This window comes from Thalassophryne amazonica, chromosome 4 (genome assembly GCF_902500255.1).
Source record: "Thalassophryne amazonica chromosome 4, fThaAma1.1, whole genome shotgun sequence".
Taxonomy (NCBI): Eukaryota; Metazoa; Chordata; class Actinopteri; order Batrachoidiformes; family Batrachoididae; genus Thalassophryne; species Thalassophryne amazonica.
In genome coordinates, this window is record NC_047106.1 from 104060614 (window position 1) to 104086833 (window position 26220).

Below are 26220 nucleotides of genomic sequence, written 5' to 3' on the forward strand. Positions count from 1 at the left end.
ATCCGGCATAAAACTTGTGCCAATTCAACATGCAGATCCACCTGAGATTTGCTGTGGTGACCCCTGAGTGCAAAACAAGGGAGCAGTTGAAGGGACTTACTGGGGGAGGTGATGGTCTAGTGGTGAAGGCGTTGGGCTTGAGACCATAAGATTTTTGGTTCAAATCCCAGCCTGACTGGAAAATCACTGAGGGCCCTTGGGCAAGGTCTTTAATCCCCTATTGCTCCCAGTGTGTAGTGAGCACATTGTATGGCAGCAGCCTCAGATCGGGGTGAATGTGAAGCATTATTTGTAAAGCGCTTTGAGCGTATGATGCAGATGGAAATGTGCTATATAAATGCAGTCCATTTACCAGTCCATCCATTTTACTATAAAACTTTATACACCTTCAATTCTGTGCCTTAGGCTGAGCAATCAAATCCCCAGCAGGTCATTGGAGAAAGTGATTGAACATAAACCAACAAAGTCGTGATTATTACAAATGAACCATCTAATGGGAATTACAGGGCACGGTTCCAGCATAGGTTCAAACTGGTTTACACGAACATCCACAACATTAAGCAAGTCCAGCACATCCACATAACTAGATTGCCTGTTATTTGCTTTTTGTGCAATCATAATATGCTAAAATATGTGTTGATCACACTACAAAATTTTGTCATAGAAAGTAATGTAATACAGTGACTTCTGCGCAAAAGTCAGGAAACAGCTTCAGAAACGGCACCCACCTGCCACCTTGTGCTACAGGCACATATATGATCATATTTAGTGGTGTTTGACACTGCAGCTGTTCACATGTTGCCTGTTCTGTCATCTCAACGCCCAGAAAACCCAAAGCATCCCTGAACGCAACAGTCTGATAACTGACGTGTAGATGGAGTGAATTAATTGTAGGAATGGTGTGAAATCAGCTTCAGCGCCACAGTTGCTGACTTATTTTACGCGTGCATGAACTATAACTGCATCACTTCACTCTTTTACTAAATACAGTACAAATAGGCGCAAAATATGAGTGAATACTTGAAGTTTATGTAGAAAGGTTTGGTTACACGACTTGGTAAACTCACCATCAACTTGAAAATACAGTAATCCACCAACAAGGATGAACACTAGCGGACCCATTCTGGCATATTAATATCCACCTCTGACGCGCAAATCCTCCAGTTCAAAGGCAGGGAATTAAAACAGTGACGTCTAAAAAATGACAAGCCGGTCTGTTCCTGTGCTGTGGGGGTTCGGGACGGGTCCTAGTTACTGACATAAGCCAGTGTGCTGGGACCAGTAACTGAGACGATCCATTTAACAGCAGGATCAGCCGGAGCTGTTCGGGATGAACGCATCCACAAACACACACCAAAAGAAAAAAAAAAAAGCTTCACTCCAAACTCTCAGTCTCTCTCAATCCCCTCGTGTCCTGTGGGTTATGCTATATTTACATATATTAGATATATCTACTATAAATCATGAAGTCCACAAAGTGTGTGAAACGGGAAAGTGAAGTCCACTCCGCGTAACGCGCTCCTCCGCGCGTCTCTGGCAGCTCTCGAATTCACACACTCGTTTCTCTTCAAAAGAAAGAAGAAGAAAAAAAAACTCTCACGCAAAAAAACTCCACAAAAAGTGGGTTTCTTACGAAGGAAACCCCGTTCCCCAAACAGCCATGTGCTTGGTTTGAGATGAAGCGCTGCGTTAAGTCGCAGAAGTCCAGCTGAACATCCTCCTCCTCCTCCTCTCGCTGCGCCCGCCGCCACCAGCGCACGGTCTGTGCGCGCTCGGCACAGCCCGCACCACCCAAACCAGGGAAGAAACAAGCCCCCAAAAAAGCACCACAATCACCGTCCTCTCCCAGATCCTGGAGAAATTAAGGCTCCTTTCAGCACAGATGAGGTCACATAGAGGTGAATGATCCAAATTTGGACTTTGCGTATTTCACGTCCATCCTGACTGACAGGTGCCAAGCACACCGGCAGTTAATATTTTAAATATAAGCCGTGGCTAGGTCCATGTGATTACAGTGTATGTCCAAAACAACAAACAGGACAACACATTGTGAAAAAACAGCTTTAATAATATTATGAGTTATTGTGATATAATTGGCAAAGTGCGGCATTAATAATGAACATTTACAGTTGGTAAAGACAAAGAAGATGCAGAAGTGTAAGCTCTTTTCTTGAGATCTCCTTGAGATTTTTAATGGACAAACACACACATATAGTTTTTCAGGACTAACTTATATATAAAAAAAAGCAGATAAGTTATCCCAATAATAAAAATGATTATCACTCATGATGATATTTATTAAATGTACTCATAAGGATATGTTGAATATTAGGGAGTGGGGTTATATGTGCCCATCAAGCATCCACATGTTTCTCCAGTTTGTGACAGCGCTGAACGAGCTGCGAGCGCCCCCTACTGGTGGCAAACGCTGCAGTCAGCCACCATCGAATGACTGAACAACCAACACACAGGAGCCGTTCAACAGCTATGCTTTATAGAGCAAAATTATTGTGCCACTGCATGCATGCTGTGTGTGTGCGTGTGTTTGTGATTGCGCACGTGTTATTTAAAGCGGAGGGATTAACATTTCAAAATGACCAGTCCTGAAGGGTTCTTTCTCCACAGTAATTAAGGGCCCAAAATGGTTTACTATTATTTGTAAATAACCAGCTAAACCCATATATTGAGCACAACCTTATGCAGCGTGTATAAAAAACAAACAAACAATCAAACAAACAAAAACACTTAAATATAAATAAATGTACTGAACATGTAATTGCACAAATAAATGGTTGTAATTACAGAGTATGAGGCAGTCTGATCTCTTCATTAATACTTGCACCCCCCCCCCCACCCCACCAAAAAGAGGCAAAGCAACAGAGATTAAAATATGTTTTCCATACTAAGCCACATCTATCTATCTATCTATCTATCTATCTATCTATCTATCTATCTATCTATCTATCTATCTATCTATCTATCTATCTATCTATCTATCTATCTATCTATCTATCTATCTATCTATCTATCTATCTATCTATCTATCTATCTATCTATCTATCTATCTATCTATCTATCTATCTATCTATCTATCTACACTCAAAGAACTAAAACGCTGAATTTAATTGATAAAGTTAAGGTAACTTTTTCCACATAACATTGTCAATCAAGTGCAAAACAATACTGTAGTTGAAATTCATTCAATAAAATGAAACATTATTACTTAAATCCCTAAAATTTACAATTGCAAGTATATTGAAAATAATAGTATTAATTACATTTAAAACCTCTTTCATTTCTTAGAGTGTATCTATCTATCTATCTATCTATCTATCTATCTATCTATCTATCTATCTATCTATCTATCTATCTATCTATCTATCTATCTATCTATCTATCTATCTATCTATCTATCTATCAGAATCAAATTTATTGCCAAGTAAGTCTGCACATACAAGGATTTTGATCTGGTGTTATTGGTGAATAAACAATAAGAAAAGAAAAGAAACACTTCTTTAACAAGTAAAATAGTCAAACAGTCAAAATTATTGACTGTTAAATAAATTTAACGTAATGGAATGGGACTGTTCAAAAAATGTGATTGGAGTACAGATGTACAGTATATATATATATATATATATATATATATATATATATATATATATATATATATATATATATATATATATAAAGTCACATTTACTTAAAAATGGCTTTTGAAGAGAAAAGATCATATATGAGTCACACTGGAGTACAAGTTGCACCTTTTATCCCTGTTTTATCAGGTCTTTAATTTGGGATATTTGTGTGTTGTTGTAGTGCTTTTTTTCTGGAATTCATTATTTTATTATTAGAGTTTATTTTGTTTAGTGCTTTGATTCCTTGAAAAATCCTATATAAATAGTCAATATAATAATAATTATTCATAATCAATGTGTGATTTTTCAGTATATAAGTTACAGAAAAGTCACAGGACCTCCCAAACTAGTAAAAAACAAAAGTGACATACAATACGTTATATATCCAAACTACCGTATTTTCCGGACAATAAGTCGCACTTTTTTACATGTTTTGGCCGGGGGTGCGACCTATACTCCGGTGCGACTTATAAATGAAAAATATACCTGTAGGATCTCAATTAATTTACTGTAACAAAACAATTTTACGTGACAGAGTCGATCTATGTTTTAAAATGGCCACCAGAAAAGGAAATGCAATGCATCATGGACACTGTAGTATGGCGGTCGTCCTATAAGTCATGCTGGTCGCGATAACCAATCAGAGAACAGAACGTTGGACGCGTATTCCTCACCTTACCCACAGCGTGTGAAGCTGACGAATACGGTGCTTGCTGTTATTCCAGCATGGCGAACAAAACAGCTTCAACCCTTGGATATCAGTGTGAGCAGAGTGTTTAAGTTGACGCTGAGAGCTGCGTGGGAGCACTGGGTGAGCGACGGCGGAGGATTAGTGTGTGCACTTGGAAGGAGCTGGCGTCGAAGATTGTGAATAGCGTTTGAAGCAGACGAACATGGTGTTTATTCCGGGACGGCTAACAAAACAGCTTCAACCCTTGGATATCAGTGTGAGCAGAGTTGACGCTGAGAGCTGCGTGGGAGCACTGAGCGACGGCGGAGGATTAGCGTCTGCACTTGGAAGGAGCTGGATCGACAACGCTGGGTGGTCATGAGCTGTGCAGGTAGGTGCTGCATGGTTCGGCTCGCAATGTGGTCCGCAAAATACAAACATATCTGTAGGTAAATGCAGCTCACGAGAGGGCACTCAAGGCTTGTGTGACTGTTCCTGCGACTTCTGACTACCATAGAAAAATAAAAATTTCAACGTTACTGATAACTTAACAAGACAACGGAGAAGGCCCGAAAAAATGCCACCAAAAAGAAAATCATACTCTGCAGATTGTAAGTTACGACTGCTGAAATATGCATCTGAAAACGGTAGCCGTCACAATATTATCATCTGAACTTTTCATGTTAAGTTAACATACCTGTATGTCCATGGGACTTATAGTCCAGTGCAACTTATTTATGGTTTATTTTTCTTTATAATGATAAAGTGGCTGGTGCGACTTATACTCCGGTGCGACTTATTTATGGTTTATTTTTCTTTATAATGGATAAAGTGGCTGGTGCGACTTATACTCCGGTGCGACTTATAGTCCAGAAAATACGGTAATTTCGATAAAATTCATGATTTTTCTCTACAGTATATTAGCATTGATAGATATTTGACCTTGAACATTGACCTTGATTATTCACTCATCCTAACCAAACTCAAATCATGTATTTTCATCCATAGGACCAATTTAAATGCCAAATTGATCACAGTCAGATTAGGTGTTCCTAAGATATCTTGGTAACATGCACACGTACGTATTTCCATATGACATCACAAGAGCACACGTCTGCGTCTGCGTCACCACAGAGTTGGATTTACCATTTTATGACTTGCATTAAAAGAAATCACACATCAAAGCCGTTAAAACTGGAATTTTTTTATTTTATTTTATTTTATTTTTGCCATGAAGGTGTCTGTGGAAACCATACTCTTCCAATAAAAACACACAAACACGATGGTAGAGCTGCTTTAGCTCAGAGGACCACTTCTGTTGCTTTTAATAACAGCTTTGACTGTTCATGACTATTCTTTTTTTGTCCTTCTTCCGTTTGTTTGCCGAGTTGCATGTTGAATCTTGCCCAAGAAAGGCCTGAGTGCAAACTGAGACACGTTCCAAGTTTACTGGTTTGCTCCTGCTCCAGATTTTTACTATCTGCTGGTCAGACATGCCGATTTCTCTTCATATTTTTATATTTTCTCTGTTAACTGCATGCAAATGGTGTGTTTTTGTCGTTTCTTTTTTGTTTTGTTTTTTTGTTTTGTTTTCTTCCAAGCTGCCCTACATATTTTTCCTACAAGCATGCAAGAATGGAAATTTATTGTATCATCAGAGCTGCTGAAGGTTCAAGGCCAATAAAAGACAGGAAGAAACAGGAATGGGAGAAAGGTCATTTGCGAAGAAGAAAAGCCTGCTTCAGATATAAACAATGGAGCGTACGGCCTCATTGATGGAAAAGTAAGCATGAGTGTAATTCTCCTCCATGTGCAGCCTTTATACCCCACTTTCAATCACACTGTATCTGTTAGCAAAGGCAGTGATGCTCACTGGCTTTCCAAATATCAACGAAAAGTAGATTTATTTTAATTAAAGTGGAAGCAGTGTTTAGTCAGGGCACAGCATGTTATATAAAAATGAGATGGAGACATCAACTCATGGATGCTGGAAGATGAGTGAATCCTTCTTTCTGCCAGAGACCTTTTATTAGAGAGATACACTGCTGCCAAACAGGGTTTTCTAACTTGATTAGTTCTTCCATTTCAAACATTGGTGACAAGCAAACCACAAACAATCAAGACGCGTGACGTCACTGAGGAGAAAGCAAAGCATGGGCACTGAGCTGGAACTTTTACTTCAACAACAAAGATGAAGCCACGGAAAAAAAAAAAAATAAAATAAAATAAAATAAAAAAAAATATATATATATATATATAAAACACAATGCTAAAATACCCTCAGCCATATGAGCAATGTGTTGTTTATAATTTGCAGTTGTTTAATTATTAAGATCCTATTGTCTTATATACAATTTGTACATGTTCAAATCAAATCTTCATTTGTTCATGTTGTGCAAATCAATGAATATTTGGAAGATAAGAGAAGACTTTATTGATCTCACAGTGGAGAAATTCACATGTTACATCAGCTCTTAAAAAACACACAAGATGGGCGAGTACAGGAAAATGTGCATCAGACAGTGTGTGCAAGGATAAGCAATAATAATAGTACTTGTAACAATACAATAAAATAAGAAAATGAGGTAGAAATAGAATATATATATATATATATATATATATATATATATATATATATATATATATATATATATATATATATATATATATATATATATATATATATATATATATTGAGCAAGTTAAAAACATTTATACATTGCTCACATTCATCTTTGAAAATCCGTACATTACTCAAAGGGAGTAGAATGAAGTAAAACTTCTACCCCCTTTCACATGTTTTATTTTCGACTACGCAAACAAGAATAAATAAAAAATTTTTGAGGTCATATATACCTATATAAACACACACCTTGCATTATACATAAACATGTATTTACATAAATACACTACCTCTGTACACAAATACCCTTGCATACACCAATACACACACTAGATTCAATGAGATTTGACAATATAACACTTTTAACCCACATACATGCACCCATGGGCACCCAAGCCCATGCATGCATGCACGCACATTTACCTATATTCGATTAAACTTGATGATATAATAATTTTTTTTTTTTCCCCACACACATGTATCATGGGCAACTCGTGTGCATTCATATTTCCCATACATTCGTCATGACCAAATAATATAACAGTTTAGATCCACAAACATGCACACCTGTATGTATACTAAGAATTATGTTATTCAGTTTCATATTTTTTTTATATTTTCAGTTTTAAATTTCTTTTGAATTGATGTACTGTAGTACATACTTTGATGTCCTCAGTTAGGTTATTCCATAAATCCACCCCATGTCTCGTAAGACACATTTGTTTCATTGTTGTACGAGCACACTGTTTTTTTAAATTATATTTCCTTCTTAGATTGTAATCTCCCTCTCTTTCACTAAACAATTTTTGGAGGTTATCTGATAGTAGATTTTGTTTCACTTAAAAATAATTTGTAAAGTTTTAAATTCTGCAAGATCGCTAAATTTTAGTATTTTGGATTGTAAAAACAGTGTACTCGTATGATCTCTGAAGCCTACATTATGGATGATTCTTATTGCCCTTTTCTGTAACTTAAAAAGTGTGTCTACATTACTTTTATATGTATTACCCCATACCTCAATGCCATAGCTAATATATGGTAATATTAATGTGCAATAAATAATATATAAGGACTCCTGATCTAAGAAATGTTTGTTTTCCCCATTATGGAAATACTTCTGGCCATTTTGGATTGTATGCTAGCAACGTGGGGTTTCCAGCACATCCTGTGATCGATTATTATTCCTAAAAATCTATGTTGGTTAACTAGTGTGGTGCGATATGTCATAAAAAGGGCTCCCGTAGGATTTTTGTGCCAAAATTGGGGACAAAAGTAATTTTGAGGGTTTTTTGCATCCTCGGCAAACAAGTCCCTCCAAAAGGGGGTTATGGGGGTCAGAAAAATTGTACCCCATTATTTTCAGTTAACTGGACAACTAACCAAGTCAAATCAACAAAAAAAATCAATTTTGGCACAAAAATCCTACGGAATTACATATCGCACCACACTAAACACTTTCAATAGGAACCATGTCAATTTTAAGATTTACTTTTGTTTTCATTTCTCGGTTTCCAAAGAGCATTAATTTTGTCTTTGAAATATTAAGTGACAATTTATTACTATCAAACCAATTTTTTAATTTAATCATTTCTATTTGCATTTCGATCACAAGTTGTTCCAGGTTTTCCCCAGAACATACTATCGTCGTGTCATTAGCAAAGAGGATAAATTTCAGTTTTTCAGAGATGAATTGCAAGTTATTAGTATAAATTTAAAAAAGTTTAGGTCCTAAAACGGACCCTTGTGGAACTCCACAATGTATCTGTTTAAACAAAGATTTATATTCTCCTATTTGTACATATTGTTGCCTGTTGTTTAAATAAGATTGGAGCCAATTTAGTGCAATACCCCTTATGCCAATTTTTTCCAATTTACGTAATAATATATTGTGGTTAATAGTATCAAACGCCTTTTTTAAGTCAATGAAGATCGCCATTGTATGTTTCTTTTTATCAATATTATTTGTTATTTCTTCCACTAAATCAATTAAAGCTAAAGTTGTTGATCTATTTTTTCTGAAACCATACTGGTTATCGTTTAATATCTTGAACTTTTCAATGTATTGATCTAACCGTACTGTATATAGTTTTTGTAAAATTTTTGAGAATTGAGATAACACAGATATAGGTCTATAATTTGAGAATAGATACTTATCTCCACTTTTATATATAGGTGTAATTTTAGCAATCTTCATTTGACTTGGAAACTCTCCATTAATAAAAGATAAGTTATAGATATGACTTAGAGGTTTTGCAATTTCAATATATATATATATATATATATATATATATATATATACATACATACAAGGTCTGTGAGAAAAGTATCTGACCTTATTATTTTTTTTTTAAAAAACATATTGATTTGAATCACGTGTGATTACATCAGCCAAGCTTGAACCCTCGTGGGCATGCAAGAGTTTTTTCACGCCTGTCGGTGACGTCATTCACCTGTGAGCACACCTTGTGGAAGGAGTGGTCCAGCCCCCTCATCGGAATTCCTTTGTCTAAGAAGTTGCTGAGAGACTGGCGCTGTGCTTGATCAAACTTTTTTCAAAAACTGTGAGGCACAGCCGAGTGGACACCATTCCAGAAATTCAGCTGGTTTTCGGTGAAAATTTTAACGGCTGATGAGAGATTTTGGATTGTTTCTATCGCTGTAAGTAAATGCTGTTGTTATGTGTCGACGCGGGTTGAGGAGCGGACCTGCGTCAGACGGAACCCAGTGCTAAAAATAACCAGAAAGCGGTTCCAATAACAAAAACAATTTATTTATTTCACCCGCTGGTGCACAACAAAGTGTAAAAACCAAAATAGTGTCCTTCTGGTGGAGTGAAGGCTGGCACGCTCTCCAGCGCCCAAAAGGATCGAAGCCCGGTGCTCCTGGACCCACTACCACCGCCAAACACCCCCCAGGTGGACACGACAAACCGACTCTCTGCGAAGCATAGAAGAGGTGAGGTAAGTCAGCAGTTACAACTAATATCCTTTAAAAGACACACACTATCAGCAACACATTCAGGTCTGTATTTTAAGCTTTATGTAAATGAGCAGCTTCTCACAACAGGTGGAGGATCACTTGTCCGCACGCCACAGCAGTGAGAAGCAAGCTGCACAATTCAAGTATACTGCGTAACAAAATACCAAGTTACTATCAACAATTAGTCAAACACTTAATCACCTCTGATGTGTGCTGACAGCATGTGTCCCTCACCCTTCCTGCTTCACGGGCTCGATGTGTCAAACCCAGGCGCGGTCCTCAGTGTCTCACAAACGAACATCACAAGGTCGAGTTCCCGGCAGTTCTGCTTGAATCACACATGACTTAAATGCAGAACGCCATCCAATTATCTGCTTCAGCTGAAAGTCTTCAAGGCTGCACGTGAGCACCATTCACAGGTGCTGCACATGATGTTGATGAGGGTGAAGGACTCTTCAGCCAGCACCTTCTCCACAGACAAATCAGTTTTCATGCCACCTGGAGAGCAAAGAAAAGAAAAGAACACCAAAATGTCCAGCCACACCCCCCAACACACAACAGTACCCCCCCTTTAATGGGAAGCGTCCCGGCGACCGAACAGACCAGGCCCGAGAACAGCACCTCCCTCCGGGGTCCTCGTCAGGAAGCAGACAGCACAACGCTCCCAAGGTCCACCACAGACAGCAGGACAGGGCACCGCAGCTGGAAGGCCGGCTGGCATCAACAAAAAACCCCAAAACAGTCCCCAGTACAATCCAACACACAAGAAAAAACACAAAACCCACCCAAAACCTCCCCAGGGGACCGTCCCATCCAACCCCGGGAAGAAAAGAAAAACACCCAAATGCAAAAACCCAACACAGCCCCACAAACACAATACAAACATAAATGCATAAAAGAAAAATAACAAACAACCCCCCAGAATGACCTGCAGAGCCCAACCCCCCCCAGAAGGCCTTTACCGCCAGTTCCAGGAGGAACAGCCAGAACCAGAATCCCACAAAGGTCCCCAGGTGTACATGAAGCAAACGGCGCCCCCCCAGAGGACCGTACCATCAACCCCAGGAGGTACCCTCCCCACAACCCCGGAACCCCAGACCCGGCCACACTTGGCTAGTCGGCCCCAAGCCAATTCCCCCCCAGAGGACCGTCCCATCAACCCTGGAGGTGGAACCCGGAAGGAAACAAAACAAAATCAAAATCCAACCCCCGGAGGACTACCAAAAACAACCCCGGGGGCAAATAAAACAACGGTAAACCCTGTCACCTTCCCCGGCACCCCGAAAGACCCCAGGTCCCTCCCAGAGCCCCTCGGCGGCTCAATTTTGGCGAACGGCTCAAAACATTAAGCCGGGGAAGGGAACAGGAAAAACTAACCCAGCCCCAACCCCAAGGCGCAGCAGAAAACCGGAAATACATCCGGTGCCCCAACTCGACCATACCCCAGCCTCTCGGGAGGGGTGGGACTACCGAAATGGCGAACGGCAACAGATCGGCCCACCCCTCCGACTGAGGTAAGTTCCCGCTGCACCACACCCCGGCAACACCAATGACGAACGGTACAAAGGCTCACCGAGGCTGGAGTGGAATCGGGCCCACCCAAATCAAGAAAAACGCCCCTAACACCCCCCCCCCCCCCCCCCAGGTGCAGAGGTCTTCTGAGAACGCTCAGCGTGACCAACCTGCACCACCCCACAACCCACAAGACGAACGGTCTTGGGGCAAGTGAGGTTGGGGTTAGGGATGTAGGGAAATAAAAAACAATAAAATAAAACGACCCAACAACCCAAACAGAAAATACCTAAAAACACATAAAAAATAACAATCAAGTAAGCCCAGACGGGCTTCTAACCGCCTAACATTCACTCCACCAGACACGCCTCTGACTCCCCAAACAAATTATAACCCCTATTTTAAAAGAAACAAAACATTAACCCATACAAGATTTTTTTTTTTTTTTTGTGTGTGTTATTTTGCCTGTCCCAGAACACCTGGAGATACGTCACCATTATTTTTCTTGACGCTTATACGTCGGGGCAATACAGTAATCTCCGCTCGTCCGAGCTGCATGGGCTTGTCAGCAAGAGGAGCCAGAGGTCCCGTCGGAGGAGCCTCAGTGGGGCGAAGAAGAGGCGGCCCAGATCTGTGTCGGGGAAAGCCCCGAGACGAAAAAACCCGCTCTGATGGCCGCCCTCTCTCGCGTCCACGCTCCTTCATCCGATCATCTAGACGAATCACCAACGATATTAGCTCATCTAAATCGTTTGGCTCGTCACGGACTGCCAGCTCGTCTTTTAATGACTCATTTAACCCATCTACAAACACTCCTCGTAAAGCTGCAGCGTTCCAACCTGACTGTGCAGAAAAAATCCGGAAGTCCACGGAATACTCCGCCGCACTCCGCCTCCCCTGCCTGAGATTCAGCAACCGTTGGGCAACGGTATTCGTTTTCACCGGATGGTCAAAAACCAGTCGGAACTCACGGGAGAAATCCTTAAAGGATCCTAACAATGGCGAGTTGTTACTCCACAATGCTGTGACCCAAGCTAAGGCGTCACCTCGGAGCAAATTTGTCACATACGAAACACGGCTCCCATCAGAAAAGAAGGAAGCCGGTCGCTGAGCAAAAACCAGAGAACATTGCATCAAAAAGGAAGCACAGGCTTCGACGTCTCCCGCATACGGCTCCGGATGACAAATAATCGGTTCGGACGCCGAATCTCTGGGTGACGGAGTTATCTGCACCGGTATCGATGGTGCCGCAGCTGGAGCAGCAGGAAGCGGAACGGCTTGCGCTGCAAGCTCCGTAACACGGGCGTCTGTTTGTTTAATTTGGTTTGCGAGATGCTGTAATTGCTCCCATATTTTCTCCAAGTGTTCTTGAACTTTTTCGGCAAAAGGAACCGCCTCTGCCGCTGGGTCCATTATGGAATGGCCGGGAACTACTGTTATGTGTCGATGCGGGTTGAGAAGCGGACCTGCGTCAGACGGAACCCAGCGCTAAAAATAACCAGAAAGCGGTTCCAATAACAAAAACAATTTATTTATTTCACCCGCTGGTGCACAACAAAGTGTAAAAACCAAAATAGCGTCCTTCTGGTGGAGTGAAGGCTGGCACACTCTCCAGCACCCAAAAGGATCGAAGCCCGGCGCTCCTGGACCCATTACCACCGCCAAACACCCCCCAGGTGGACACGACAAACCGACTCTCTGCGAAGCATAGAAGAGGTGAGGTAAGTCAGCAGTTACAACTAATATCCTTCAAAAGACACACATTATCAGCAACACATTCAGGTCTGTATTTTAAGCTTTATGCAAATGAGCAACTTCTCACAACAGGTGGAGGATCACTTGTCCGCACGCCACAGCAGTGAGAAGCAAGCTGCACAATTCAAGTATACTGCGTAACAAAATACCAAGTTACTATCAACAATTAGTCAAACACTTAATCACCTCTGATGTGTGCTGACAGCATGTGTCCCTCACCCTTCTTGCTTCACAGGCTCGATGTGTCAAAGCTAGACGCGGTCCTCAGCGTCTCACAAACGAACATCACAAGGTCGAGTTCCCGGCAGTTCTGCTTGAATCACACATGACTTAAATGCAGAACGCCATCCAATTATCTGCTTCAGCTGAAAGTCTTCAAGGCTGCACGTGAGCACCATTCACAGGTGCTGCACATGATGTTGATGAGGGTGAAGGACTCTTCAGCCAGCACCTTCTCCACAGACAAATCAGTTTTCATGCCACCTGGAGAGCAAAGAAAAGAAAAGAACACCAAAATGTCCAGCCACACCCCCCAACACACAACAGCTGTAAGTAAAAGTAAATGCTTCAGACCCTGCGGGACATTCAGCTAAGAGCATTGAGGGGGCGCCGAGAGGCAGGGCTGGGACAGAAGGCAGCTCATCTCGTGGTGGGCCATCAGCTCGATCCCGAGTTCCAACTACGAAGTTTTAACTGCAGCAACTCTAACTGCAGCAACGTTTGCACACCTATCAAGCCTCTCCACATACTCATACGCCATTTGGCATAACCAAATCGGCAGGCCTTTGTGAATAAACAGCGATAAAGCCTATATCAACAATGGTAGTGAGTGTGCGTGCAGTTTGTTTTCAGTGGCGATCCAAAATGGCAGCTGTAACTAAGCGCAAGTGACGTAGGCCCGACCGTACCAATATAAACACACAAAACAAAGTGGTTTTGAAGAGACCAGCAACCAACATCACACTGCAGCTCTACTCTGATTGGCTGTCACTCAAAATGGATCACATTGTAAGAGAATGCGACTTTTTTACTTAAAATACCTCTTAAAATACATCAAAGTTAGCCATCTTTGAACTTGCCCAAGGTCTGTATCCCAAGTATGTTCTCTGTGAAATTGAAGTCTGGGAGTAATACGACTGGACCTACGCTGAGCACAGACAGACGGATGGACAAAAAGCCTTCGCAATACCCGAAGGCCATATTCGATGGCCTCGGGTAATGAACAGGAGAAATGGTCATTTTTGCAGCTATCCTCCTTTTCCATCCCTGCAAACACAATTTCAGTTTACCACCATATGCTGAAATGGATCATTAAAAAAAAAAAAAAAAACTAAACCAATCACGCCTCAATTACTGTCACATTTTTGTTCAATTATGTGCTTGTAGTTAAATCACAACTAATAATCAATCAGATAATTGCTGCTGTTATGCTCAGAACATCTGCTCAGTCTGGTTTTTGGGTGGATCCATCCATTATAAAGGTTGGTTAAAGTGACCCACATCCATCCTTATCCACTCCCCATGTGACAGGATTTGAGAGGTTGTTTGGTCTAGCTGATTCTGGAACAGTGGCTGCTACAGAGGGCTTTTTATTCATTTATTTATTTATTTTTCATTGGCAGGATTACATGGGGACATGTTTAGGCAACAGTATTTGCCATAAATGTTCAACAACACATTTGATGCACCTGTGATATAATTTTCTTAATTTACACATACAGTACACAACTGATTTGGTCACGGCCACGTCACTGCCAGTTTACTTTCACGACAGGTCCGTTGCTGGTGTGAAACTCTGCGGCTGTCGGCACATTTTACCATAGAGATACATTGTGTATGTGGGAATGGTATTTGCTCTTAAAATTCCAGATTTAAGTAATTATTTGTTATATTTCTGTGGGACCTTAGTGTGGCCTTCGACTACTTAGAGGGTTTGGATAATATCGCCTGGGAGGGATATAAAACCAAGGGTTACCAGGACTGACATCTCGCCTGTACCAACACGAAGCAGGACGATGGAAAAATGATCCCACACAATGGCCAGATGTTCAACGAATATCCTGATATTTATTCCTACCTCATAGACACACCAGGTCATTTTATATCATTTATGTCATGTGCATTGTGAATTGCTGGTCTGCGCCAGGAGGGGGACCAGCTGCTGACGGATTTTAATATTATTTCTCGCTTTGTTGGTACAACCCACTGCCTCGCATTGCTGAGGTATTAAAAAACAAAACAGTGGTGAAAATGAAAAAAAAAAAAACCCATCAATTTACATTGTCCAGTATGGATTGCTTACACACCAGCTGGCGTTGCTAAGCACACTGCTAAGACCTCACAGGCAGAGTTCCCGGATGTGCGACCAAGTCAACAGGTAGACACACCCTTGGCCTTTTCCATTTGCTCAGGTCATCAGCACTGAAGCAGCTCTGTGTTGGATAATTCCTCACAATGCAAATAGTACTTCTTTTCTGAGTCTTCCTTACTCATCTAAGAAATTTTTCATTTCACACAAAGTCATTCCTGGAGTCACACAAAGAATTCTCTGGGGAGAAAGTGTGGCAAAGACCAAATGAATTATATACACTGTACAGGAACATCCAGAAGATTGCCAGTCTACTACTGTGTGCCATTCAGCGAGCAATAGTGAGCAAATCACATCAGAGCAGGAGCCCTGCTACATCGCTGACTGCAATAAGCTACGGAGATCAGAGCCACTCGTCTGGTTTTCAAGACTGATACCAAGATAGACAGGTCTTTCTTTCCAGATGGGTGGAATGGCACCTGTTTCCCAAATCAGCAAAGATTTCTTGCAATGCCACCTTCACTGACTTCAGACCCAGGACCACAGGTGATCCCACACACACTCCGAGCTGTGTGTGTGCATGTGTGCATGTGTGTGTTTATATGACAGTGTGGCTCATCAACAGAGGTGTCAAATCCAGCTTCAGAAAGTAAAAGTCCAGCCACATATTTGTTCCATCTTCCCAATAAACCAGCTGATTGTAATTTCATTCAGCTCTTCGGGCAGGTGGATGAGCTAATTATTGAGATCACCTGTTTTAGGTGCACAGGTGGAAGCAACACATGGGGGGGGGGGGTTACTTTCTGAAGCTGGATTTGACACCTCTGCTCATCAATGACTGTAATTATCATGAGTTTCACCAAAATGCACTGTGGTCCACCTGTTACACAGATACATTTATTCTTAAAGAAAAAACAGAGTAACCATTAACTCTTTAAATATGCCTGACATTTACAATGAATGACTTTTTATTTATTATAAGATAAATAGATAAGTAGAATAGATTAAAGCATTAGCCTAGTAACCATAAAGAATTAAACTGAAAGTTAATTGTGTCTAAGATTTCTAGTAATAATGATTAAAGCTGAATTCTGTAATTGATCTATAGATTATTTCTAGCAATAATGATTAAAGCTGAATTATGTAATAGATAAAGAGAACAGATTAAAACATTTAATTATTGGTTGCCCAGAAGTTCTTTTTGTCTAAGAATTCTAGCAATAATGATTAAAGCTGAGTTCTGTAATAGATAAAGAGAATAGATTAAACAGTGGTGGCCACAGTTCCGCTAATCCACTAACCGTTAATTATAGAAGCTAATGTTTTCACTATTGGATTAGCTTTTCTGATAACTTTGAAAACCATCAGTGCACTAATTATTTTCTGATAAATTTTGGTCCTATAATTTGGTCCTATAACATAAGCCCATAACTTTTCCTGGGTTGTCTGGGTGTCTTGGTGGCTTTCCTCACTCTTCTCCTTCTTGCACAGTCACTCAGTTTTTGAGAACTGTCTACTCCATGCAGACTTACCATAAAGTGCAATACTGTTTCACCCAACCACTAACCATGAGTGAAAAAAAGTTTTTGTGTTGTCGTTCATATTCTCTTAAAAATGAGCAAAAAAGCAAAAATTCTGCCAGGTATGTAAACTTTTGAGAACAACTGTACCTGTTAAATGTTTTGTAGTAGATGTACAGTTCTATCCTCTGCAAACAGAGGAGAGTTAGTTCCAGGAGAAACTGCTCTATCCTCTGCAGGCAAACAAGAACTGGTCACAGAAAGGGAAAAAAAAAAAACCCAAAAGAAAAAAGATCAATTCTTTTGACCCCATACTGATGCGCTGGCAATATCGCCCAAGTCATCCAGAGGCACACAGTTTTAACTTATGGTTAAAATATTAACCAAACTAATTTCGAACAAGTTATTTAAAGTAACATCACGTCTGAAGTTTTATGAAGTGAAAATATCAGATATGTTTTAGTTTTAAAGTAATGCACTAATTTTGAAGGTTTTAGTGTGGACATGCTGTGTCCAGGTGCATTATAGGTAATCTCAGTACATTCATGACAGAAGAAATGCATTTGAGATGCTCTGATCAGGCTCCACACAGACAACAGCATTAAACCCTTTGTATATTGGGCCTCATGTATCAATGTTGTGGTGTACATTTACGGCGTAAACTTGAAATACACCAAAGTCGCTGTGACATGTATCAACAGTGCGCACCTGCCCATTCCTGGCGTACGCCTGACGTAATCTTGATAAATGCGGCGGGTGGAAACGACCGTAATTATAATAAACACGCCCATAAATATTCAGACTCCGCTTCAGACACACCCTCATTTTACGACATGGAAGCCGGGAAGACGGCAATGAAAAAGAACTTCACCAATCACGACGCGTGCCAATAGAGCGTCAAAAGCGGCCGTCGTATCAATTGTTTTGTAGTATATAATCAATAAAGTGTTACAGTGGTCCCTCATTAATCGCTGGAGTTACGTTCTAAAAAATAGCCCGAAATACGCAAAACCGCGACGTTAGACAACGTTATTTTTTACAATTATTATAGACATTTCAAAGCTGTAAAACCCCTCACTACACAGTTTATACACTTTCTCAATCAGGCATGAACATTTTCTCACTTTTCTCTCATGTGTAAACACTCTCAAAGTTCAAACCTTAGTAGGAAAATAATACCAAACTGTTTCAGCCCCAAACATTTGTTTGAGAAATAAAAATAGAAAGTTTTCCTATAAATAATTATGATGGCATTTAGAACTAACAAATGAATTTTAACGATCAACGAATGAGGTCGGACACATAAGAAATTATTAATAGTGACTGACTAGTATGTCACAGATCGCTCCTCTGCGTCCTGACGCCGTGCCTTTTTCCACTCACACCTGGCTGCAGGTGTTTGTTTCCGAGTGACAAACACAGTTATGAGTAGTTGTTGGCGCTCTTTTTTCTTCTGGGCGACAAGATTCTTATAAACAGATACACAGAACACTGTAAAAAAAAAAAAAAGGCATGCGAAATTGGACTAAAAACTCCGCGAGACTCCGAGGCCACGACAGGTGAACGGCTTTATAGCGAGGGACCACTGTATATTCTTTTCACATGTCAATAATTCTTGACGTGGATATTTGCTTGCTCAATTAATAAGACACGCCTAATCTGTCAGATTTCTTTATTTTTTAAATGTATTTCTGTATTTATTTTATTGTGACAACCGAATGGAGATGACAAAACCTGGTTGCAGCACGAGCGAATTAAGGGAATGATGAAACTACAGTTGTTATTATCAATTTCATAGTCTAAAACGATCACACCACATAAAGTTAAGCTCAGCACTGCTCTGGCTCCAGGCACGAAGTCTGGAGAAAAGGGCGAGCAGCGCTGTCTTTGCAGTCAGCGCTGTAGCCACGGATCGTGCTCCATAACAATCCCGCAAAAGTGGGATTTGTATTGATTATTATGTAGTATAATCAGGAAAGTGTTATTTATGTAACATATGCATTGATTTGTATAATGGCACTGTTTATCATGTTGATCATCTTCATTTTTATGTGGATTCCAGCGCTGGTTCATTTTGGTGTATAATTTACGCCACCTCTCGACCTGGTGTATATTTTCAGCGCAGCGTACGCCAACGACCACATTGATAAATGCCAAGTAGCATTTGGCGTACAGCCGTTTTGGCGTACACCCCATATACATGATACATGATACGTTGATACATGAGGCCCATTGGGTGCTGAAATCCACATAAAAATGAAGATGATCAACATGATAAACAGTGCCATTATACAAATCAATGCATATGTTACATAAATAACACTTTCCTGATTATACTACATAATAATCAATACAAATCCTGCCTTTGCGGGATTGTTATGAAGCACGATCCGTGGCTACAGCGCTGACTGCAAAGACAGCACTGCTCGCCCTTTTCTCCAGACTTTGAGCCTGGAGCCAGATCAGCGCTGAGCTTAACTTCATGTGGTGTGATCGTTTTAGACTATGAAATTGATAACAACTGTAGTTTCGTCATTCCCTTAATTCGCCCGTGCTGCAACCAGGTTTTGTCGTCTCCATTCGGTTGTCACAATAAAATAAATACAGAAATACATTTAAAAAATAAAGAAATCTGACAGATTAGGCGTGTCTTTTTAATTGAGCGAGCAAATATCCACATGTCAAGAATTACTGACATGTGAAAAGAGAATACAGTGGTCCCTCGCTATAACGCCGTTCACCTGTTGTGGCCTCGGAGTCTCGCGGAGTATTTAGTCCAATTTCGCATGCCTTTTTTTTTACAGTGTTCTGTGTTCTGTGTATCTGTTTATAAGAATCTTGTTGCCCTGAAGAGAAAAGAGCACCAACAGCTACTCATAACTGTGTTTGTCACACGGAAACAAACACCTGCTGCAGCGAGATGTGAGTGGGAAAAGGCGCAGCGTCAGGACGCAGAGGAGCGATCTGTGAAATACTGGTGAGTCACTATTAATAATTTCTTATGTGTCCAACCTCGTACGTTGATCGTTAAAATTAATTTGTTAGTTCTAAATGCCATCATAATTATTTATAGGAAAACATTCTATTTTTATGTCTCAAACAAATGTTTGGGCCTGAAAACAGTTTGGTATTATTTTCCTACTAAGGTTTGAACTTTGAGAGTGTTTACACATGAGAGAAAAGTAAGAAAATGTTCATGCCTGATTGAGAAAGTGTATAAACTGTGTAGTGAGGGGTTTTACAGCTTTGAAACGTCTATAATAATTGTATAAAATAACGCTGACTACGTCGCGGTTTCGCATATTACGGGCTATTTTTTAGAACGTAACTCCAGCGATTAATGAGGGACCACTGTAACACTTTATTGATTATATACTACAAAACAATTGATACGACGGCCACTTTTGACACTCTATTGGCACGCGTCGTGATTGGTGGAATTCTTTTTCATTGCCGTCTTCCTGGCTTCCATGTCGTAAAATGAGGGTGTGTCTGAAGCTGAGTCTGAATATTTATGGGCGCGTTTATTATAATTATGATTGTTTCCACCCACCGCATTTATCAAGATCACGTCAGGCATACGCCAGAAATGGGCAGGTGCGCACTGCTTCATACATGTCATGGCGACTTTGGTGTATTTCAAGTTTACGCCGTAAATTTACGCCACAAGTGCGCAACATTGATACGAGGCCCATTGTGCCTAAAACTCAAGTGAATATATTCTCTGGGTTTATAGACATTGTTATTGTGTTTGTTTTATGTAAAAATGCCACAAGAAGCTCAGGTTGCTTCTCCATTATGTTCAACTGGAATCATTGTTAGCTGCAATCACTTCCTGTTTGCACCTTTGAGTCCTGTTTATGTCAAACACTGTCTGTGGTCTTTAATCCAGAGTAATATGAGCGAAGCGTCGCGCAGTGGTGCGAAGCTCACTTATGGTACAGGGCGTGCCAATTTTGAAATCCACAGTAAAACAGGAAATGTTTCTGGATTGACAGATGAGATTCCATGGAATCTTGCAGGAACTCAGGGGCAAGCTCACACTCAAACAGGAAGTGCCAATTTATCAGTCACAGTGAAAGAGGAAATGTTCAAATGTCAAACACTTCCTGGCATGGGTGGAGCTAGAGCGGAGGCCGGGGTTTCACTGGACTCTCCTGAAATCTGATTAGACACAGACAGTTGACATGTCACAGCAACACACGTCTGGTTGAAAGACCTGCATTTTCAAATCAGTGAGTCACATTGACTGCCAGGTTCCTCCTGTCCAGTAGTTTGTGCTGTGTACCACAAAAAGTTCTAATCCACCTTAGCAGAAGAAGAAACATGCTTGCTCCAGATTTGAACTGAACACGTCATTTGAACTGTGGACTTCTAATGAAACCAACCTTATATTGGTGAGTAAACAACCGTATGCCAGAAATGCCAGAAATGAGGTCCAGGTTGTTAAAAGCAGCATTTTTCCTTTAATTCGGGTGGCTTATTGTTGTTGGCTTATTAGTGCAGCAGATAACTGAAACAATCCTTCAAATGGTGATACAAGCATCAAATTCAGCACAAAGTTGGAATATTCATAGACCTTAAAAAAGCTTTTGACACAATCTATCATGATATATTAATCAATAATATATAATAATAATCATTAATGGTATGGGATCAGGGGATTAGTGTTGCACTGGATGAGAAGATATTTGAGTAACAGAAAACAATTTGTGAAGTTGGGGGAATATACATCAATCATGCTTGGACATTGCTTGTGGTGTCCCACAGGGGTCAGTATTGGGTCCGAAACTCTTTTTACTTTATATAAATGATATTTTTAATGTGTCCAAGATATTAAAATTAGTATTATTTGCAGATGACACAAGTATTTTTTGTTCTGGGGGGGATTTGCAGAAACTACTAAGGAACATCACTACAGAAATGGGAAAGCTGAAAATGTGGTTTGACAGAAATAAATTATCATTAAACTTAAGTAAAACAAAATACATGTTATTTGGCAATTGTAATAAAGACATACAAGTACAGTTACAAGTACAGGGGGATATTGAAAGAGTATATGAAACTAAGTTTCTTGGGGTCATATTTGATGATAAAATAAACTGGAAGTCTCATATAAAGGATATACAGAGCAAACTGTCAAGAAGCATTTCAGTTCTGAACAAAGTTAAATACATTCTGGACCACAACTCTCTCCGCATACTTTATTGCTCACTGATCTTACCATATTTACACTACTGTGCAGAGGTCTGGGGCAATAATTATAAATGTACAACACAACCATTATTCATACTGCAGAAAAGAGCTATAAGAATAATTCATAATACTGCTTATAGAGGCCACACAAATTCACTATTCTTAAAATCAAAAATTTTAAAATTTACTGATCTGGTTCATTTTCAATCAGTACAAATTGTGTATAAAGCAATAAACAATTTACTTCCTGGAAATATTAAAAACATGTTCTTTAATAGAGTAGGGGATTATAATCTGAGGGGGTAGTTTAACTTAAAACATCAGTGGGCACGTACAACATTAAAAGGTTTTTGTATTTCTGTTTGAGGAGTGAGGATGTGGAACAGATTGAGGGTGGAGCTCAAGCAATGTCCAAGCATGAACCAGTTTAAGCAGCGGTATATGTACATGGTTTTTTCTAGGTATAAGGAGGAGGAAGGGTGTTGAGGGTTAGGGTGTTTTGTTGATCATTGTTTAGTTGTGTGCACTTTGTTTTTCTATCTTGTAAATATGTAGTATAAAATCACATGCATTGCATATGTATGTAGGTATGTGTATATATGTATGTATCTACACTAGAGATGTTTATAATGACGGGAATTGAGTTTGTGTTGTGTTAAATGTGTTTGTAGCATGGCCCAAGCAGAGGGTCACCCCTTAGACTCTGGTCTGCTTGAGGTTTCTTCCTCAATACATCGGAGGGAGTTTTTCCTTACCACTGTCGCCTGTGTGCTTGCTCTGGGGGTTGGTAATGAGTATATATGTATGTATATGGTAATGAGTATATATGTATGTTTGTATGTATATAATGGGTGGGCGTTTATAAGCTTTGCTTCTGCTCACCCCCTTTTGGTCACACATGTCACGGTGGAATTGTCTTGTGTATCGGTTTTTTGTTACTGTTGAGTTTGTGTGCCAAATAAATTCATTCATTCACTCAATTCATTCAATTCATTCATTCAAATACAGCTGGAGCAAAATTAATGGAACAACTTTAACTTTTGAGCTTTGTACAAACTGAAACTAACCTTTGTCACAATTCTTATCATTTATCATTCTTATCACTTATGTTTCCATCCCATGACTTTTCTAAAGAAAACTGGCAATAAAACTGATTATTATTTACAGGTTTTAGCAAGTTTTAGAGATTTGCTTTCAGTTTGAGTTTGAGGAAGATCATTTTAGAAATTTTTATTCTTTATTTTTTGTTTTTCTTGTATTTAAAATGGCATAAACAAGTTAAAATGTGTGAAATTCCAAGTGTTCCAATACTTTTGGAGGGCACAGTATCCTAACCTTATGATGAGTGCAAAATGAGTGTGGTATTACGAGGTCTGTCCAAAAAGAAGATATACCTTACTGAATTTTCATGTCAATATGATATACGATATGACTATGATTTGACACAAAGTGCAGCAACAGTGAAAATTAAACATTCTTAAACAAAACAGTAATATGATGTCTGTCCAAAAAGTAACACACCTTTTTATTTTTTTCAAAAACTATATGGATTTGAATCAGCCAAGCTTGAACCTTCGTGCGCATGCGTGAGTTTTTTCATGCCTGTCGGTTGCGTCATTCGCCTGTGGGCAGGCTTTGAGTGAGCACTGGTCCACCCCCTCGTCGGATTTTTATTGTCAGGGAAATGGCAGAGAGACTGCCACTTTGCTCCATGAAATGTTTTTCAGAAACTGTTAGAGACAGCCAACTGGAAACCATTGGAAAGATTCAGATGGATTTCGGTGAAGATTCTGTCGGTGTCACACGAATTATGGAGTGTTAAAACCTTTTTAAAGACAGCCCACAGTGGCGGAGGGCGCACGGCGCACCGAGCGGCCATCGACAGGCTGGAACGACCAGATCATTTCTAAACTGAACGCTGTGTTGATCCGGGACATCGTGTGACTACCACAGAAATGGCAAGAGAGTTGGACATAGCACTTTTGCGGCACATTCCACTGTTACAGGAGATTTTGTAATGAAAGACGTGCGGGGGACTACGCGCGTCGGCACGGAGCCGCTCATGGCGCGCAACAAAAAAACACCTCCGTGTTGGAAGTCTCACAGGACATGTTGTGGCATGTCCAGCTGTTACACAATTTCTCGGATACTCACTCGACTGAAAAGCCATCGAAAGCCGTTTGAATCTTCTGAATGGTTTCCAACATGGAGGTGTTTTTTTTTTGGCAAAGCGGCAGTCTCTCAGCCATTTCCCTGACAATAAAAATCCGACGAGGGGGGTGGACCCATGGGTGATTGGGTTATTGCACATGGTTAAGATTGCACGAGGAGGATCAGTGCATGGTAGAGTTCAATGTGGTTATGGCTTTGGGGAAGAAACTGTTTTCAGTCTGTTTGTTTTTGTCCTTGTGAGCCTGTAGCGCCTCCCTGAGGGCAACAGGTCAAACAGGGCAGAGCCAGGGTGAAAGCAGCCTTTGGAGATCGCTTTGGCTCTACTGAGGCAGCGGGAGGTGTAGATGTCCAACAGGGAGGGGAGAGGGCGGCCGATGATCTTCTGTGCTGCCTTTGCAACCCTCTGCATTCTCTCCCTGTCAGCAGCAGTGGAGCTGCCAAACCATACTGTGATGCAGTATGTCAGCAGGCTCTCAATGGATGAGCGGTAGAAGGCCAGCAGCAGGTCGGTATTGAGGTTGTACTTCCTGAGAACTCTCAGGAAGTGTAGCTGCTGCTGAGCCTTCTTGAGGATAGAGGAGATGTTGTCGGACCAGGAGATGCAGTCTGAGATGAGAACGCCGAGTGTGTCTGTGTGAATGCGAAGCATCACTGTAAAGTGCTTTGAGCTTCTGATAAAGATGGAAAAAATGCTATATACGAGGTCTGTGAGAAAAGTATCCGACCTTTTTATTTCATGCAAAAAATATATGGATTTGATTAATATGTTTTTACGTCAGCCAAGCTTGAACCTTCGTGCGCATGTGTGAGTTATTTCACACCTGTCGGCTGCGTCATTCACCTGTGGGCAGACTTTGAGTGAGCACTGGTCCACCCCTCTCGTCGTTTTTTCATTGCGAGGAAATGGCGGAATGATTTGGGTTTTGTTCCATCAGAATTTTTTCAGAAACTGTTAGAGACAGGCAGCTGGAAACCATTCGGAAAATTCACATGGCTTTCGGTGAAAATTTTATGGGCTTCACAGAGATTAAGGAGTGTTACTACCGCTTTAAGGATGGCCCACAATGGCGCACGGTGCGCCGCACTCCGAGCCGCGATCGACAGACAGAAACGACCATTTAATTTCTAAACGGAGGGCTGTATGGATCCGGGACCATCGTGTGCAATTTCTCTGGTTATCACAAGTTGATCCGGGACGTCGTCTGACTTCCACAGGAATTGCAGAAGACGTGGACATCTGCACTTTCTCGGCACATTGAGACAGATGTGCGGAGGAATTCCGCGCATCGCGGTGGAGCCGCATGGCGCAAAGCAGCGCCGTGATGAAGCCCCACAGGACATGTTCTGGCATGTCCAGCTCATGCACACTTTCTCGGATAGTCACACGACTGAAAAGCCACCAAAAGCCATTTGAAAGCCATCTGAAAGCTGTCCTGTGAGACCAACACAGAGGTGGATTTGTCCCGCGCCATGAGCGGCACAGTGGCGCATCCCTCCGTTTCTCTTTCCATGAAAAAAAACTCCTGTAACAGTGGAATGTGCTGAAAAAGTCTTGATATCCACGTCTTCTGTCATTTTTGTGGAAGTCAGACGACATCCCGGATCAACAAAGCCTTCACGTTGGAAATGATCTGGTTGTTTCAGCGGGGTGTCAGCCTGTCGATCGCCGCTCAGAGTGCGCCGCGCTCTCAGACGCTGTGGGCGGTCTTTAAACTGGCTGGAGCACTCCTTAGTCTGTGTAATCCCCATAAAATCGTCCCTGAAAGCCATCTGAATTTTCCGAATGGTGTCCACCTGGAGGTCTCTCACAGTTTCTGGAAAAATTTGATGCAGCAAAGTTCATTTAT

The 26220-nt window shown here is 40.8% G+C and overlaps 1 protein-coding gene across 8 annotated transcripts in view; it reads right to left on the reverse strand.

The window, feature by feature from the left end:
• Positions 1-26220, reverse strand: part of robo2 (roundabout, axon guidance receptor, homolog 2 (Drosophila)) — a 1173428-nt gene that overhangs the window by 666668 nt on the left and 480540 nt on the right. Inside the window, exon 1 of one of the 8 annotated variants that reach the window (XM_034168370.1) lies at positions 1068-1740. The exons of the other annotated variants lie outside the window; for them this stretch is intronic. Within the exon in view, the coding sequence (XP_034024261.1) occupies positions 1068-1122 (55 nt within the window). The 5' untranslated portion in view covers positions 1123-1740. Of the gene's footprint in view, positions 1-1067; positions 1741-26220 lie in introns of those variants that run through there. 8 annotated transcript variants of the gene reach the window in all.